Source organism: Gymnoscopelus microlampas (assembly GCF_963454915.1).
Source record: "Gymnoscopelus microlampas genome assembly, chromosome: 21".
Classification (NCBI taxonomy): Eukaryota; Metazoa; Chordata; class Actinopteri; order Myctophiformes; family Myctophidae; genus Gymnoscopelus; species Gymnoscopelus microlampas.
In genome coordinates, this window is record NC_139958.1 from 33,276,342 (window position 1) to 33,292,448 (window position 16,107).

At 41.3% G+C, this 16,107-nt stretch overlaps 1 protein-coding gene across 2 annotated transcripts in view; it reads right to left on the bottom strand.

Annotated features, from left to right (window-relative positions):
• Positions 1-13,743, bottom strand: part of stxbp1a (syntaxin binding protein 1a) — a 39,658-nt gene extending 25,915 nt beyond the window's left edge. For both annotated transcript variants that reach the window (XM_084046672.1, XM_084046671.1), the window contains exons 1-3: positions 13,648-13,743; positions 2,937-2,986; positions 1,350-1,431 (exon numbers count right to left, since the gene is read on the bottom strand). In XM_084046672.1, the coding sequence (XP_083902798.1) occupies positions 1,350-1,431; positions 2,937-2,986; positions 13,648-13,684 (169 nt within the window). In that variant the 5' untranslated portion in view covers positions 13,685-13,743. The remainder of the gene's footprint in view (positions 1-1,349; positions 1,432-2,936; positions 2,987-13,647) is intronic.
• Positions 13,744-16,107: the final 2,364 nt, after the last annotated feature.

The window sequence follows — 16,107 nt, forward strand, 5'->3', positions numbered from 1 at the left end:
AGTGAGTGAGTGAGTGAGTGAGTGAGTGAGTGAGTGAGTGAGTGAGTGAGAGAGAGAGAGAGAGAGAGAGAGAGAGAGAGAGAGAGAGAGAGAGGGTGCGGGGAGGGGGAGGGTGAAAACAAAGAAAGAAAGAAAGAAAGAAAGAAAGGCAAAGAAATAAAATAATTAATCACAATGACTAAGTGGAATTTCAGTAATGCACCAAATAACTAACACCTGCTGTGTCCTAATGATAGCCGGGAGTTGCTGAATGTTTGCTGTCTTCAGTGTAAATCATTAGTGTTCATTTAACACTAATGTGTACAAATGAGGATTTGACTGTGTCTGCCCTAAGTAAAGCATAGTGTGCGTCAATTCCACCCTAGCATTTTATCGTCATTACAGTAGTAGGTTAATCGAAGTAATCGATTAAATCGATAATAAAAACAAATCTATAATTTCATTAAATAATCATTGGAGGCCAAAGATGACTTTCCTGCTGTGGATGGATAATAAAGTTGGATTCTATTCTACTCTAAGCTGAGAGTAAAAAAGCGTATTGTAGGGTAGAGGGGAGAAGGCTCTTGGTAGAATTCCAATCCCAGGCTAGGGGTACATGTGATTAAAGACACAGAGGCCTTATCCACTACATGTACCTTCCATGTCCATCTATGAACATGGAAGGTAATGAAAGGACAGAGTCCCTAGGATTCAGGTCCAGTGGGCACCTCAATGTTAAATTGTCTAGGGGGTTTTTCAGTCGGAAATAATGTAGTGTACTGTACATCATTATCAGGCCAACTTCTTGTTTATCCCCAAAATGAATCAAAGCTTTATTTAGAAATATTGGGCCTTAAATGTAATTTTTTTTAAATTATATGTAGGTTATTTGGCCCCTCATTTGTAAAATAAATGTTGATATAAAAACTAATATTAAATATGAAATTATTTTTAAAATAAAATAAATGGTGCCCAATGTTCTCAGGGGATGTTTTTCATGTGATTAATTTGCCAAAAATATATTTTTTCAAAGTGGTGTTTGTGTCATGAGTACATCCACACAAAACTTGAATATTATGCAGTGGAAAGTAATAATTCTTTCCCCCAAAACGAGGTAAACATGTTCACAGTGAATAAAGGCTATTCTATCTACTATATGAATAGTTTGATGTCAAATATTCACTGACACATTCACGCTCCTGGTGTGTGTTACTTATTGGGACAGACACCAGGCAAGCTAAAGAGTACAGTAAGAAAACATACAGTATGGAAGGAACAGCAGAGGAGGCCCCTCAGAGCCAGGGACCCCTTATACCAATCAATCATGCACGTCATCTCTGGAACATGAAATATAAATGTTTATCCCTTACTGGTGATGCCTTCTGTCATGATGTCTGTCATCTTGCAACAGGATGACAGCATTCTCATGCTCAGCTGATCCACAATGAGTGCCTGGAAACGGGAGACACACCGGTAAACGTGCGCAAACATACAGTATAAGCATAATATAAAACTTTACACACTGTTTTGTCCGCATTCAATTACTGACCATTTGAGGTACATTTTACCCTATCACGGTGAGAGATCTCTAGCAATAACAGCTAACAGGTACAATTTTGTCACTTACTAAAAATAGCTTTCTATAAGCTATTCACAAACTCACAATATCATAACGTGTTGTGAGCATGTAGATTTTTTGGCGACAGATACCGTCATACAACAAATAAATCAGGCTTAAAAAGGGATTTTGCACCCATAACCCGTTTTAATGAAGTTGAGGACATAATAAACATGATTTTGGAGTGTGTATTGTGTTTTTTTATTTATTATTTTGAACGTGATTTCAACGTCTGTGACATCACAGACATGAACCTCTTCCTGGACTACAATGGACTACAGCCAATGTTTCCTAGTTCCAGGCCCCTCAAGCTGATGTCACCTTGTTAAGGCTGTCAATCACCTTGTCAGGCTGTACCAAGTGGTCAGGGAGGAGAGAGTGGTTGAAGGTTTTTCGTTAGCTTGGCTTTCATTTGGTATTTCTTTAGTTCATTATGTATTTGTTTTAACTTGTATTAGGTAGGTGATGGATCTAATTTTGTACCATTTTCTTATGGATCTAAAGTGTACCATTTACCATTTGTATGTGTTAATATGGTTAGAAGTGTCAGTGCCTCTCAGGCAGCCTGCAACATTGTTTTGGTCTGATGGGCTCCTTCTGGTATGTCAACAATATTAGATAGCAGGTTAACCTCGTTGCTACACGGATTTGTTGTTATAAACTCTGTGCATAAATGATACCCCAACCTTGGTTGCCCAGGAAACGGAGTCATACGGCTGACGTGGTGACGAAAGACGTTACCCCACGTTATGTGTATATAACTTTGTATCTCTGTTTTAACGTCAGAAGAATATATCTGGAACCAGGCTTTTCCGACGCTTGTAAGATCTCTGGAATAAACCCAAATGCTATTATTAACACGTTTCCTTCCTCCGTTTATTGATGTAATGAATTCACATCTGACCGATAGATATGGACCGGGATTTACTAGGAAAAATAAAGCTATCAGTAGGCTACTTGTATGCAAAATATTAGGGCTGTTAAATGGTGTTATATCTTCTGACGTTATTGTGGGGTAGTCCAGGAACATCTGTGATGATGACACAGATGTAGAAATCATGTAAAAAAAAAAAAGAATAAATAGAAAACACACTCCAAAATCATGTTTAACTATGTCTTCAACTTCTGTGACGCTCCCAATTAAGTCTCACAGTGGGCCATAACCTTCATCACAGATGTTCTTTTTTAAACAACAAGATGCCTAAAAAGCCCCACAAAACTACAAAAGCTGACTGAACTTGTAAAAAATATTCTTCAGGTGAAGATGCAATGTCCTTTGATCAATTCTTGTATATTTATTGTGCTTGATCTTTAAAGACATTTTGAGGGTGATTCCTACCTTCCATTCTCCCTTCTTCTTCACCTTCTTGATAACATCATTCATAATCTCTGTGAATAAAAGAGAGAACAATACAAATCAGGTCTTAGCTAACTCACAGGATATTTGTAGAATCAACTTTTTATGCTCATCATCATTTCAATACATCTTGCAGGGTTTCTTCTGACAACTTTTTACGTATAGAATAAATCTATTTGAATGATCCATCTCTCTTTCTTTCTCTCTCTCTCTCTCTGTCTGTCGCACACGCACACGCGCACGCGCACGCGCACACACACACACACACACACACACACACACACACACACACACACACACACACACACACACACACACACACACACACACACACACACACACACACAATTACAGCTCACATAATAAAATGTATACTGCATATCTCCCTAACCCTAACCCCAATTTGACAATATCCCTGACACAGAGCACATTTGGGGACACGATTGCTCCCTGTTCGTGAGGGACACGAGGCACACACACACAAGCACACGCACACGCACACACACTCTCAGTGTAACCAGCAGGGCCAGGTGGGTCTAGTATTCTCCAACAGGGAGTTAATCTCTCCAACCACAGAGGTATAAACCTGTCGGCTCGTCTGCCTCGTCTGAGTTGACCAACAACTCTTGGTCAACTCTTGATACTTATGGAGCTGGGATATATATTGATATTAGGTCAATGTTGTGGTGTGGTATGTGGTGTGGTATGTAGTATGTCTCATCTTTCCTGGTTTTATCATTTAAAAAATGGTAAAACATTTCCAAAATCACAAAAATAGCACATTTACAAGCTCAATACGTTGCAGATTTGTGACAGATAGTGAGCTATTTCCGCTATTTTGGACAATTTTGGAAATATTTAAAGAGAAAATAAAAACATATTTTATCGTTACAATACAATATCATCGTCACAATATCGATATTGAAGTATTTATATAAAATATATATACAAATATTGTGATTGTATTGTGCATGTGGGGTTTTAGGCCTGTTTCATTTAAGTAACAATAATGAATTTGTATACTGACTAATTATTTCTCATGCGTTCAAGTCAACAAACCTTTAGATAGATACGGTAAATATTCTAGAAATATCAGCGTATTTGCATGTATTGTTTACTGTGGTTACTGTAATGCTTTTTAGCAACGTCAGTGTATTTGCATGTATTGTTTACTGCGGTTATGTTTCCATCAGTGTAAAGTCATTTGATCTCTATTGTATGGTCAACTGAGTTTGAGTGTGTGTGGGGGTGTGTGTCTGGGGGTCCCTGGAACAAAATACTTCTTTAAAATAAATATAAAATATAATCAAAGACTTGCACACAGTTTCACGATTTAAAAAAAATAGCAGATCTACAAGCTCATAGCGCGGCACTCTGTGCCGCGCTATGAGCTTGTATATCTGCTATTTTTGAATAGCCAAAGAAATCTAAAATGACAGATATGCGTTCCCCGATTTAAAGGGTTAAATGCGATATTAAAAGTGATTCATGAGCCATGAAAAACTCCAAACATTCGATTTGTTTTTTAAAAGCAGAATTTCCCAGTTCAAAACGGCCTCAGTGCCATGCTAAGGCCACAGTACGAAGAGAATAATCCTATCCACTCAGATCAGGGATTAACGGCCATGTTTGTGCCATGATACTGATATTAGCTTGATCTGTATACTGGTCATCTGGCTGCAGTATTAGAATAAATCCATTTAGGGTGAATTGCTGCTTAGCATCCAGTTGTATCACTGTAAAGCACTAAGCCTGTCACAGCAGGATAAAACCTGGGGCCACAGAAATACTGGTAGATTATGACAGATTAAAGGGGACTTGAATAAAAAAGGATGTTGTGGAGACTAGGAAGGGCATTTAAACAAGCAGAGGGATTTGTTCGGTTTATCTGATCTGGATCATTGTGTGTGTGTGTGTGTGTGTGTGTGTGTGTGTGTGTGTGTGTGTGTGTGTGTGTGTGTGTGTGTGTGTGTGTGCGTACGTGCGTGCGTGCGTGCGTGCGTGCGTGCGTGCGTGCGTGCGTGCGTGCGTGCGTGCGTGCGTGCGTGCGTGCGTGCGTGCGTGCGTGCGTGCGTGCGTGCGTGTCTGACTAACAGACAGAAAGAAAGAACATTTTAGAGGAATAATAAGTTTGAAAGTATTCCAGATCCAGTGGTTACCCCCAAGGTGTCCTTGAGGGGGTTCCAGAGGGTCCCCAGCTAAATGTGTTAATGTGGCGTCACAATAAATTTAACCACTTGAATACATAGGCTATTTTCAAAATATCTTGAATAAAATGAAAAATTTGAATTGTTTTGAAACATTTGAACAACACAAATCTTCCATGGGAATCCCTGGTACAAAATATTTTCAGATGGGGATCCGTGGCCATAAATTGGGGGTCCTTGACATGAAAAGGTTTGAGAACCACTGTTCTAGACGCAGCCATAATCCAACAGCCTGAGTCAGACAGAGTCTTTGTGACTGGTCTCCTGTGGGAGACACAAAGGATCTTGAAATAGAACGTCTATGTGTTTCACTGAGGAGAGTGACTCCCTGATTCAGCACCGTTCTATTTCCAGCCCCTCCCATTGCTATGATGTAGGACAGTGGTTCTCAAAGCGAGGGGGTTCCCGGGGGTCCCCAGCTACATTATTGATATAGTCAGGAGGAACCCTTACAGCTCAGTAACTCTGAGAGAGTACAAATGGAACCAAATGGACGTGTAACGTAAGGGTCCATTTGGATCCATATTTCTCACAGAATTATGACCTAATGCAGTCCTTGAACAGTGGAGGGGAAACTTTTCAAATAAAATGTCTGTTATGTAGGCTTCATAAGAGCAACAACCCTTTGAACACATTATTACTCCAATCTTTGCTCTGGATCAAATGCCTGCATTGTCAATTGTAATTATTACAAAGTTTCAAAGATGCAAGGTTGTCTGAAGATACAGCTTTTTGAATCCATGAACAGTTAACTTCTTAGAAGATACAAGATAAAATAGCACTCTGGATTTTACTGTGTGGGGGATATCCGTCATTCGTTTTCCCTTTCCTCTTCCATTGCTGATCTATTTCCTGTTCATTGCCCCAATCATCCTTTTCCTGCTGTGGGTCAAGTGACGGCTTTTGGACTTAAATATCCTGTTTTCACACTACACAGTAAAATCCTCAGTGTTCATTTAACTCTGGGAGTGCACAAATGGTTATCTCACACTATTCCATCATTGATCTCTTTTCTATTGTTCTTCAGTGTGCCATTATCTAAACAATTAAAGCGGTGCCCTGCCAATGCTGAAAGTAATAAAAAACTAAGTAAAACATAAAACTAAAACAAAAAATGGATAATGTGTCTTTACTCTTCAGCAGACATGTAACTATGGTTTGATTCCAACTGGCTGCAGCTCGGTCCCTCTGTCCTGTCTAAATAAAGCGCAAACTGGCTATAAATAATCTTACAAAATAAAATGAACAATAAATGTAGAAAGCTTAGTGTGCCACACACATGCACCCGTGCGTGCCGCCCACACACAAACCAGTCTGACATAAGAAACAGCAGGGAGCAGAATAAACACACTATGGCCAGCTGTGTCAACCAACCTGGCATAACACACAGAAAAACACACAAACACAGACAAACATTGGAGACGACAAAGCACGGATACACACAAACACAGAGGGATAGTGCATGCATGAACACACACCCACGCACACGCACGCGAACACGCACCCACACACACAAGAACACACAAATGCAGCGCGCGCGCGCAAATGCATACGTACTGCGGAGTATCTGGCTTACAATACAGCAGTAGACCCACGGCATACAAGGCCAGGGTGTTTTCCAAGTCTCTTTCAAGCTGGCCATAATGACAATTAACGTTACATGTTAATTGACATGTTTGTAAACATTGAGAGGATATGACCGCGCAGAGGAGGGGGAAGCCTATAGAGGGCGCCATTACCCGCAGCAGCTCTGGTCAAATGTCCATTCATAAAAGAAATGATCTTCACCGGGTTTAATGAAAGTAGATTAAATTATGCAGTTTGTAATACCTTGTTTACTCAATAAAAATGATTTGTCGGAAGTTGGATCTGTTTGTATATAATAGCAGCATTATGCCTATTATGCCTATAATAGCAGAATTATGGCTATCTAACTCCCGAACACAACAACAGAGTGAACGGCGCAACAATTCGTTTCCCCCGAGCATGCGCAGATTGCGCATTTCTGCTCTGTGATGACGTTGCGCGGAAATCCGTCTATAAATCAGGCTTTAGTCTCAGGAGGCAGTCAGCAGTGAGCTATTATGTCACAACACTGTCCAGTTTCCATGCATCCTTGACCCTAAATATGCACAAGATACAGCGATGCAATGCAATGTTGACAGAGTCTTCCTTCGCATCATGGTCCCTTCCCGAGAGGCGGCTTCACCTATGAGTACGTGACCCATTTCTTTTTCTCCTCTGGATGTCAGCGTGTCACAACAGTGATCTTAAAGAGACAGGAAGCTATTTCGGTGGCGCGTGAAAGGAATTAGGCTCGGTTACTGCGGGCGTACAAGACAGGCCTGCCATTTCATCATTTTAGATGTAAGACCACTTGGCCTTTGGTGGGTATTTTTAGGGCACAATGGCAAAATACCAGGGCAGCAAAGCCATCAAATAAAACAACGATTTTAAGCAGCTACACAGAAATAATTAATTGAACAATAGGGTTATGGGTGGTTTAATTTTGAAAATAGTAAAACTATATAAAAAAGGTAATGCTTATTTCACAAATTATTATTATTATAAATTACCAATATTTGCGCTACAAACTCCTGGGTCAAAAGTTCATACACATTCAACCCTAGACTAATCAGAGTCACTGGACTCATTTGAAGATGGGGATGGGGAGAATTCAGAATCTCAACAAAAGACGCTGGTGTCTGAAAACGGTGAAATCAGCAGGGGTGGGGCATATGCCACTTTGGCCACAGAGCATGTCTGGCAGAAAATACATATCTCCACATTCAAAGTTTTTGTGTTTTTTCGTAAATTAATGCCCTACTTGGTCATACTATACCATCGCACATAAGCATCCAAAGTACAGATCTGCAAGCTTGAAACGCGGCGCGAAGTGACGCGCTTTGAGCTTGTAGATCTGCTGCTTTTGCTGTTTTGAATTTGAATCATGAAAAGTAACAGTTTTGGACATTTTGGAGGTTTCCACCCGACAGGGACGATATCATTTTTGAAAGGCAGAAGGGTAAAATGAAATTCTCCATGAAATTCCTGCCCTGGTACAAGAGGGTGACATTGCGATGTGTTGTGAGCTTGCAGATCGGTTTCAAGAAGTCAAACTGATTTTGATGCTATGGGGGACCCTCCTGGAACACCCCCCCCAACCCAAAAAGCCCACTTTGAGAACCAGTGCTCTGAGACATGGACCAGAAATCCAAGCCTTAATCACAGCCCACCATATAGACCTGCAGCCATGGCCATCAGCCTGCAGCTATACGCAAGACCACAAAAAACTAACAGGCCAAGCAGGACAACTGGTGTAATAATAAATTGCTGTAGCGGCCTTCGCATCTTCTACGGTAGCATCCATCTTATTATAGGTCTGATGTGAAGACTGAGGCTACTGGTATATCAAACTGCGTGTGCGTGCGTGTGTGCGGTGCGTGTGCGTGTGCGTGTGCGTGTGCGTGTGCGTGTGCGTTTGTAAAAGGGAGTGAGAGAGAGATAGAGCTCAGGTCACGTAATTCTGCCGTAGAGAAGCGTGGGAGGAAGAGAAGGGACTGACTATGAGCCAGCTCTGCCTCTGACACAGCACTCTTCCCTCAGTAAGAGCAACAGACAACGTAACCCTGCATTCAGGAGGCCTATTTTAGCAAGCCCATTAGGTTATACAGCCCATTGAGAGTATATATATATACACACAGCCCAGAGTGTGAGAGTGAGCTTGCATGTGGGTGTATGTGTACAGTATGTGTAGCCTACATATTGTCGCTGTCGGGTGGAAACCTTATATGTCCAAAACGGTCACTTTTTTCAGAAAGTGAAGAACGTGCGTTCCTAATGGATCTAATGTCGCTATTATTTAGTCAAAAGCTCTTGTGATACTTTTCATTGGTGAAATGTGTATAAAACCCCCACACACCGAAAAATATAAAATAGCAAATAGCTTGTGTGACACTGTAGTGTGACGAAGTACTGTAGGCCATAATCAAAAGGTTGAAGATTTCTGCCCGACAGCAACGATATACAGAAAGCCTACGTGTGTGCGTGCAAGAGGTATGTGCGAATGTGTGCGTGTGTGAATGCGCGTGTGCGAGTGTGTGCGTGCGTGTGCACATGCGTGTGTGTATTTGCGTGTGCATATGCGTATGCATGTGTGCTTACAGCGGCAGTGGGGGCTGCAGGCACTGCGTCACACTATAAGCCCAGATTGGAAGCATTGCTCTGGCCGAGCAATGCTTCCAAGGTCAGTGTGTGTGTGTGTGTGTGTGTGTGTGTGTGTGTGTGTGTGTGTGTGTGTGTGTGTGTGTGTGTGTGTGTGTGTGTGTGTGTGTGTGTGTGTGTGTGCGCGCGCATACGTACGTGCGTGCGTGCATGCGTGCGTGTGTGTGTGTGGGCCCTGGACAGAGAAGTGACTGCAGTGGAACTTGTTTTTGTGCTATTTGATTTTTTTTCTACTATAAACTGCCCCCTCCCTCTCTCTTTGTCTTCATCAGGCACTGTCTGTCTGTCTGTCTGTCTGTCTGTCTGTCTGTCTGTCTGTCTGTCTGTCTGTCTGTCTGTCTGTCCCGCTCTCTCTTTCTCCTGTCCTTCCTGGAGTGCTATAGCAGTGATTTTCAGCATTTTTTCATTTCAAGGACCACCAGTTTGATATGCATTAGGTCACAGACCCATCCAATTGATCATTTATCACTCTGGGACCCCAATCTATACACTGTAAAATCCTCAGTGTTTATCTAACTCTGAGAGTGTACAAATGGAACCAAATGGGGTCCATTTGGTTCCATTTGTACACTCTCAGAGTTACAGACCCAAAAGCGTCCATTTGGACCCTTGGTGGTCCCCACACCCGACGATGAGAAACAGTGCTATAGGCAGTATGGATGGCTACTCACACACACACACACACACACACACACACACACACACACACACACACACACACACACACACACACACACACACACACACTGTCCTTTCAGGCATAGTACCGTTAGCTCTATGACATGTTACTACAGCTAACTGGCTAGTAATGCTAGTCTCTCCTGATGCCAGTTAGCATTTGAGCTGTTCATTCTTGCTATTCCACCGTATGTTGACAGCAGAGCCAGTCGAAGCACATAATAAAAAAGAAAAGGAGAAAAAAATAACATGGCTAACATCCTGACAGGTTAGTAGTGGATGACTAAATCTTGTTTACCAAAAATGTACAGTAAAATCAAGTAGCAAGTCAAATATTGTACATTTAGATGGGAATCAATTGTTAATGACTAATAATTAATGACTTGGTCAATGACTTAACCAAATAATGTATTCTAAAAAAACGAATGGCGGTATGCATTGGAAAATTACCAGAAGTAATAAAGTATATGTGACATGTAGTGGAATGTTGCCTTACGTACACCTGCAAAGTAATGACGATGATGACCGAGTCCGTTTTTAACCACGTAAACCCTACAGTATACTTCATTGACCGGAGTACCCTACGGGTTGAAAATAGCCAATCTTCAAGCTCACAATGTGTGGCACTGTGAGCTTGTAGATTTGCTATTTTCACTGAATATTCACCACGTATATGAAATGCCCAGAAAAGGAACACTATGGTTCAAGTGGTTAAAGGACTGCACGTGAGAACATGCTTGGGACTACTACTCCAGACTGACGTAACATGGTAGGTGTGAGGTATAGTAGAAAATACTACGCCTAAGAGAGACAATAATTTTTAATCGCCCGATTCACAAAATAAATCATCAAATCAGTCTTATTTGATGTGGGAATGTGGCACATAATGTTTTTCAAATTCTACTGAGGCAATTCTCTATTTCACTCTGCCCTTATTTTCCCTCTTATGGCTCCCTGGAATTGATGCTCATACAGTCATAAAGGGGAGGGGGAATCACTACGCTGCCCTTCCCCCTACAACCTGGCTGCCTTGCTGCAGAGAGAACCCATGGTGTCGTGCTTCCTCCCTGCGTCCCCCCATGCACACACACACACACACACACACACACACACACACACACACACACACACACACACACACACACACACACACACACACACACGCAGTAAACCAATCCCAACCAAGCCGCCAAGCATCACCTCAGTCAAACAGAGAGCACGTCCTGCCTTTACATTACCTTTGGGACAAGGCACTCAACTGTTGACCTCTGAGTTCATTCAAGACAATACTGTCCAGAAAATTCATCTTCCCTTTCACCAAACTAGGATTACTTGACCATTAGTCAGGGCCAGTGTATGTAATACACAAGGCCTGGCCAATTGTAGTGGAAAGCTCTTTGCATATGGCATGATGGTAAGCTATGATGAAGCTTGATGACGATAAAGCTGGTAATCTAAAAGGCTACATAGGCTATTAGTCTAAATATACGCGTATATGGTTTACTTAAGCTCATTCCAAGGATTTAGCCGTTTCACTGTCTAAAATCAAGCACATACAGATACCGGTTTGCATTTAAAAAAAAGTATGGGAACGGGAATTTAATGAACTAGCCCATGTTCACAAGAATTTGGGGATCTCATTTTAAATAAGCCATTGTGCTTTTATGAAAGATATTTTTTGGGTGCTTTTTCTGCCTTTATTGATAGGAAAGTAGGATGACAGGAAATGGGGAGAGAGATGGGGAGGTGACACACAGCAAAGGTCATCGGGAGTCGAACCCGGGACATGCTGTCAAGCTGGATTACCAGCATATGTGATATGCGCCTGGACCGCTAGGCCAGCGGGCACCCGCCATTGTGCTTTTATGGGCGATCCAGTTTAGAGGACCTTGTATTGTGAATTGTACTTCCATGTACTGTTTCCATGTCTTTCTAAATAAAGAATTTCAATCAATCAATCAATCAATCAATCATGTGGTAACATTAATGAATTAGTGACTACCATACAAATGAACACAATGGTAAATACCAGAAGCCTGTTAAATAGTAGTCTGCAATGTCTCCAAAATGCATTTCACAATACTAAAGACCCCCCCCCTTATCTAACCTCCCCCCACCCCCCATTTTATGGCACATCTGTCACCAGCAGTCCCAGCTGCACCCGGTTGACCCTACACAGCATTGATGAGGTAAGGAGAATTGGTGCATCTCAACACTAGACAAGGCCCTCCCTTCACACCATGCATTACGTGCAATGGCTACACAGTAAAATCCTCAGTGTTAATTTATCCATGTGTAGCTCCAAGAGAGTACAAATGGAAGCAAATGGACCCGTAAAGGGTCCCTTTGCTTCCATTTATACTCTCTCAGAGTTAAATTCACACTCAGTATTTTACTGTATAGACTACCATGGCCAGTAGCCTCCCAAACTCTGTCTGTCAGTGCTTAATGATGCAGCCTCCAACATGCATTGGTGCAACATGGTGCCAATAAAGGGCATGGCGATTGAAGGGCAGAAAAGCACGGATGGATCCTCGGTATAGTTTGTGGCTGGTGTGTATGTGGTGGTATAGCTCACAATAAATGCGGATTTTCATCCGTGGGGCTATTTCTGTCAGACAACTTTCTAATTGTGGGGACATAACGTGCGCCATAACAACGAATGGGCTCGAATTGATCAACGTTATTTTGGGGTGACATTACGGTTAACTACAGTAGGCTATGATCCTATAAGCATAAGGCTATCATTAATTGTTCAGCTTGGATGATGGTGTTTTACGCAACGTATTCAATCAGTGATCCATCATAGGGGTGAGGCAGCTTAATCTGGGGAATGAAAACGGCGTGTGTGCAACGCGCCTGGGTGAAAACTATACAGGCCTATATTGTATTACAAATATCAGTGATATATATAGCCTATCACATATGGGCCTTTGTTAGCCGATGTGCGCTATCCAATTGTCTGCAGAACGTCTTGGGTCAATAGTCAGGGGAAAAAAACATAATAATAATATTTATGATACAGCATCGGCTTTATGTAGGCCTATATTACATTGTATCATTCGGTGCATGGACGTTTCCTGTAGGCTATTTGCCTATGGTTACACCTTCCCTGGGTATAAGATGCTCTGATCTTTCATTGGTGATAAACCGCAAAGCGATCAAAATACGCTATGATGCCCGGGTCATATTCCACACGGAAAAAACTGTCTTTACTACAATGTGTATCCGCAACGCTGAAGCCAGATACAGTACAGCTATATTCTAGATGATCTATAGGACATAGTGAGTTTATAACGCAGTCTACCATCATCTGCTCTAACGGCCATCCGCATCCTTGAGGAGGGGGAGACGCAGCTGCACACAGACAGACACGCACGCGCGCAGTCACGCACGCACACACACACACACACACACACACACACACACACACACACACACACACACACACACACACACACACACACACACACACACACACACACCATTTGACGATCCCACCAATTCCCAACGTTTCACGATAAAGATAAAGGTAATACGTTAAATATACGTAAAATATACGTTTGAAAAAACGGAATTCTTACTTTCGCCGACCACCGCCTTTAATCCAATGGGTGCCATGATGATGCTGCTGGGTGTCTGATCGTCTCTCTCTCTCTCCTCCTGCGGTGCGTCTGAAGCCCACTATGTACCCCTCGCATCGGCGCTGACTGCGGATCAGCCTCCAATTGGAGCGCTAAGAGACTTCACCCCATAGCCTGGAGGGGCGACGGTGGCACTGCGATTGGCTGGAGCCTTCACCCCATAGCCTGGAGGGACGAGAGTCTCGCTGCGATTGGCTAGTCTTCTTCACCCCATAGCCTGGAGGTTGTGTGTGTGCGATCATCCAGCCATGATCCATCCATCCTCCCTCGACCCCTCTCCCTCAAATTCTTTTCTATATATCAGTCACAGTGGTTCTGAAAATGGATATAATTGAGGAAAGAGAAAGTTAAACGATTGAGAAAATACACAATGACTATTTTATCATGGGTTTCACAATTCGCAGTTAATTGTAGAGTTATGTATTAAATCTAATTTGAAATGGGGGGTCCTTAGAAGGCTTATAGATAGATAGATAGATAGATAGATAGATAGATAGACAGATAGATAGATAGATAGATAGATAGATAGATAGATAGATAGATAGATAGATAGATAATATAAATAGATAGATAGATAGATAGATAACATAACATAGATAGATAGATAGATAGATAGATAGATAGATAGATAGATAGATAGATAGATAGATAGATAGATAGATAGATAGATAGATAACATAGATAGATAGATAGATAGATAGATAAACCCCCCAGCTCCATGTGAGGTGGAATGGATACATTAGCTAAAATTATGGTAGTATGATAATTATATTCCAATCTCACTATTTCATTACAAGTTATATTCATAGTGAATTGTTATTAAATTAAATAATATCACATATTATTGCTGTCTCACTCTCTTTCTATCCAATGGTGGCATTGGGTATTCAGTTATAAAGCATTGTTTTTCAGTCTGTTGTCTCAGTCACTGCTATAACTACAGTATAGCACTTTAAAAAATGTTATTATGAAGAAGAATAGCTACTTTCATTATTGACATTTAAAACAAACCATTGAAGTAGAACAATTAAATTTGAAGTGAAACACACATTATGTCAAAGCCAACATGTGTGGTGGTTTCTGTGGCTAATGTGTGGCTGTTCTCAGATTTCAGATACAGATCACTTGAGAGACCAAATATTTTCACATTGTAATTAGCTACATGCTAAAACCATCCACAAAGTTAACATTTATTTGTACATTCATTGTTTTGTTTTGTTTAGATTATTGTTTGATTGGCAATGTAAACATATGTTTTCTCATGCCAATAAAGCTCCTTTGAATTGACACACACACACACACACACACACACGCACACGCACACGCACACACACACACACACACACACACACACACACACACACACACACACACACACACACACACTTTTCAATTCAGTGATGTGGCCCAGGCGGCCGCCGAACCTTGCCTACTGCAAAGCAGGGCCCTGAGTAAAGGTGATATAAATACATAATCTTATTTTTTTAATTAGTTAAAATTAGTTTGTTTAAATTCAATCAAGTGTTTGCCAAAATCAGTGGTTGTTTTACAAGCAATTAGCCAATCACACAACACATGTCATGCATGGTACAAACAAATAGCCTACCAAAACATACATATAGGCTACCAATTACCAATAATATCCTTACAGTGCTTAATAGGCTACAACCCATAGGCCATAACCATATAGTGCATCATGAAGACTAGTTGTCCCACTCCGTCCCACTCCCACCACAACAATAAATACCTACCACAAGGCAGAAACAATTAAATAGTGAACAAACGTGCGAACAGTTTCACTACCATATGGTTGTAATATTTAAAACAACATTCAAAAATAGTGTAGGCTTTGTTTCTGTCCAGCTAGGCGCTGCTAAACCTTTTGGCCCGGCGTGGCATGATGATCATGCAACCCCTAACCAATACATTTTGATTGATAGTATACACATTCAAACGGTTCAAACCAGATGTTTTGTGTCAGTGGCAGTGCTGTCCAGTGGTGGAAAAAGTAGGCCTACGCACACTTTTTACATAAGTATCAATACTGCAATGTAGATATAAACTCTGTTAGAAAACAGCTGATGGCCTAAGGCCAATCCTAATATTGTGAAGAATTTCCCGTTTTACAAGTTCAAAATGTATTAAAAATCTTTTGCGGCCGAAATATAGGCCTACATAGGCTACGGCTGAAGTGGTTAGTGTGTTTTGAAATAATAGTTTTCAAATAATTGTAGTGGAGTAAAAGTACAATGTTTGCCACTGAGATGTTATGGAGTAGAAGAAGTAAAAGTATTGAAAATTGGAAATACTCAAGTAAAGTTACTTTCCACCACTGAGCACCACAGGTGAATTTAATAATTCAATCAGTGTCAACTCTCTGCTGCAGGTGCGCTCTTGACG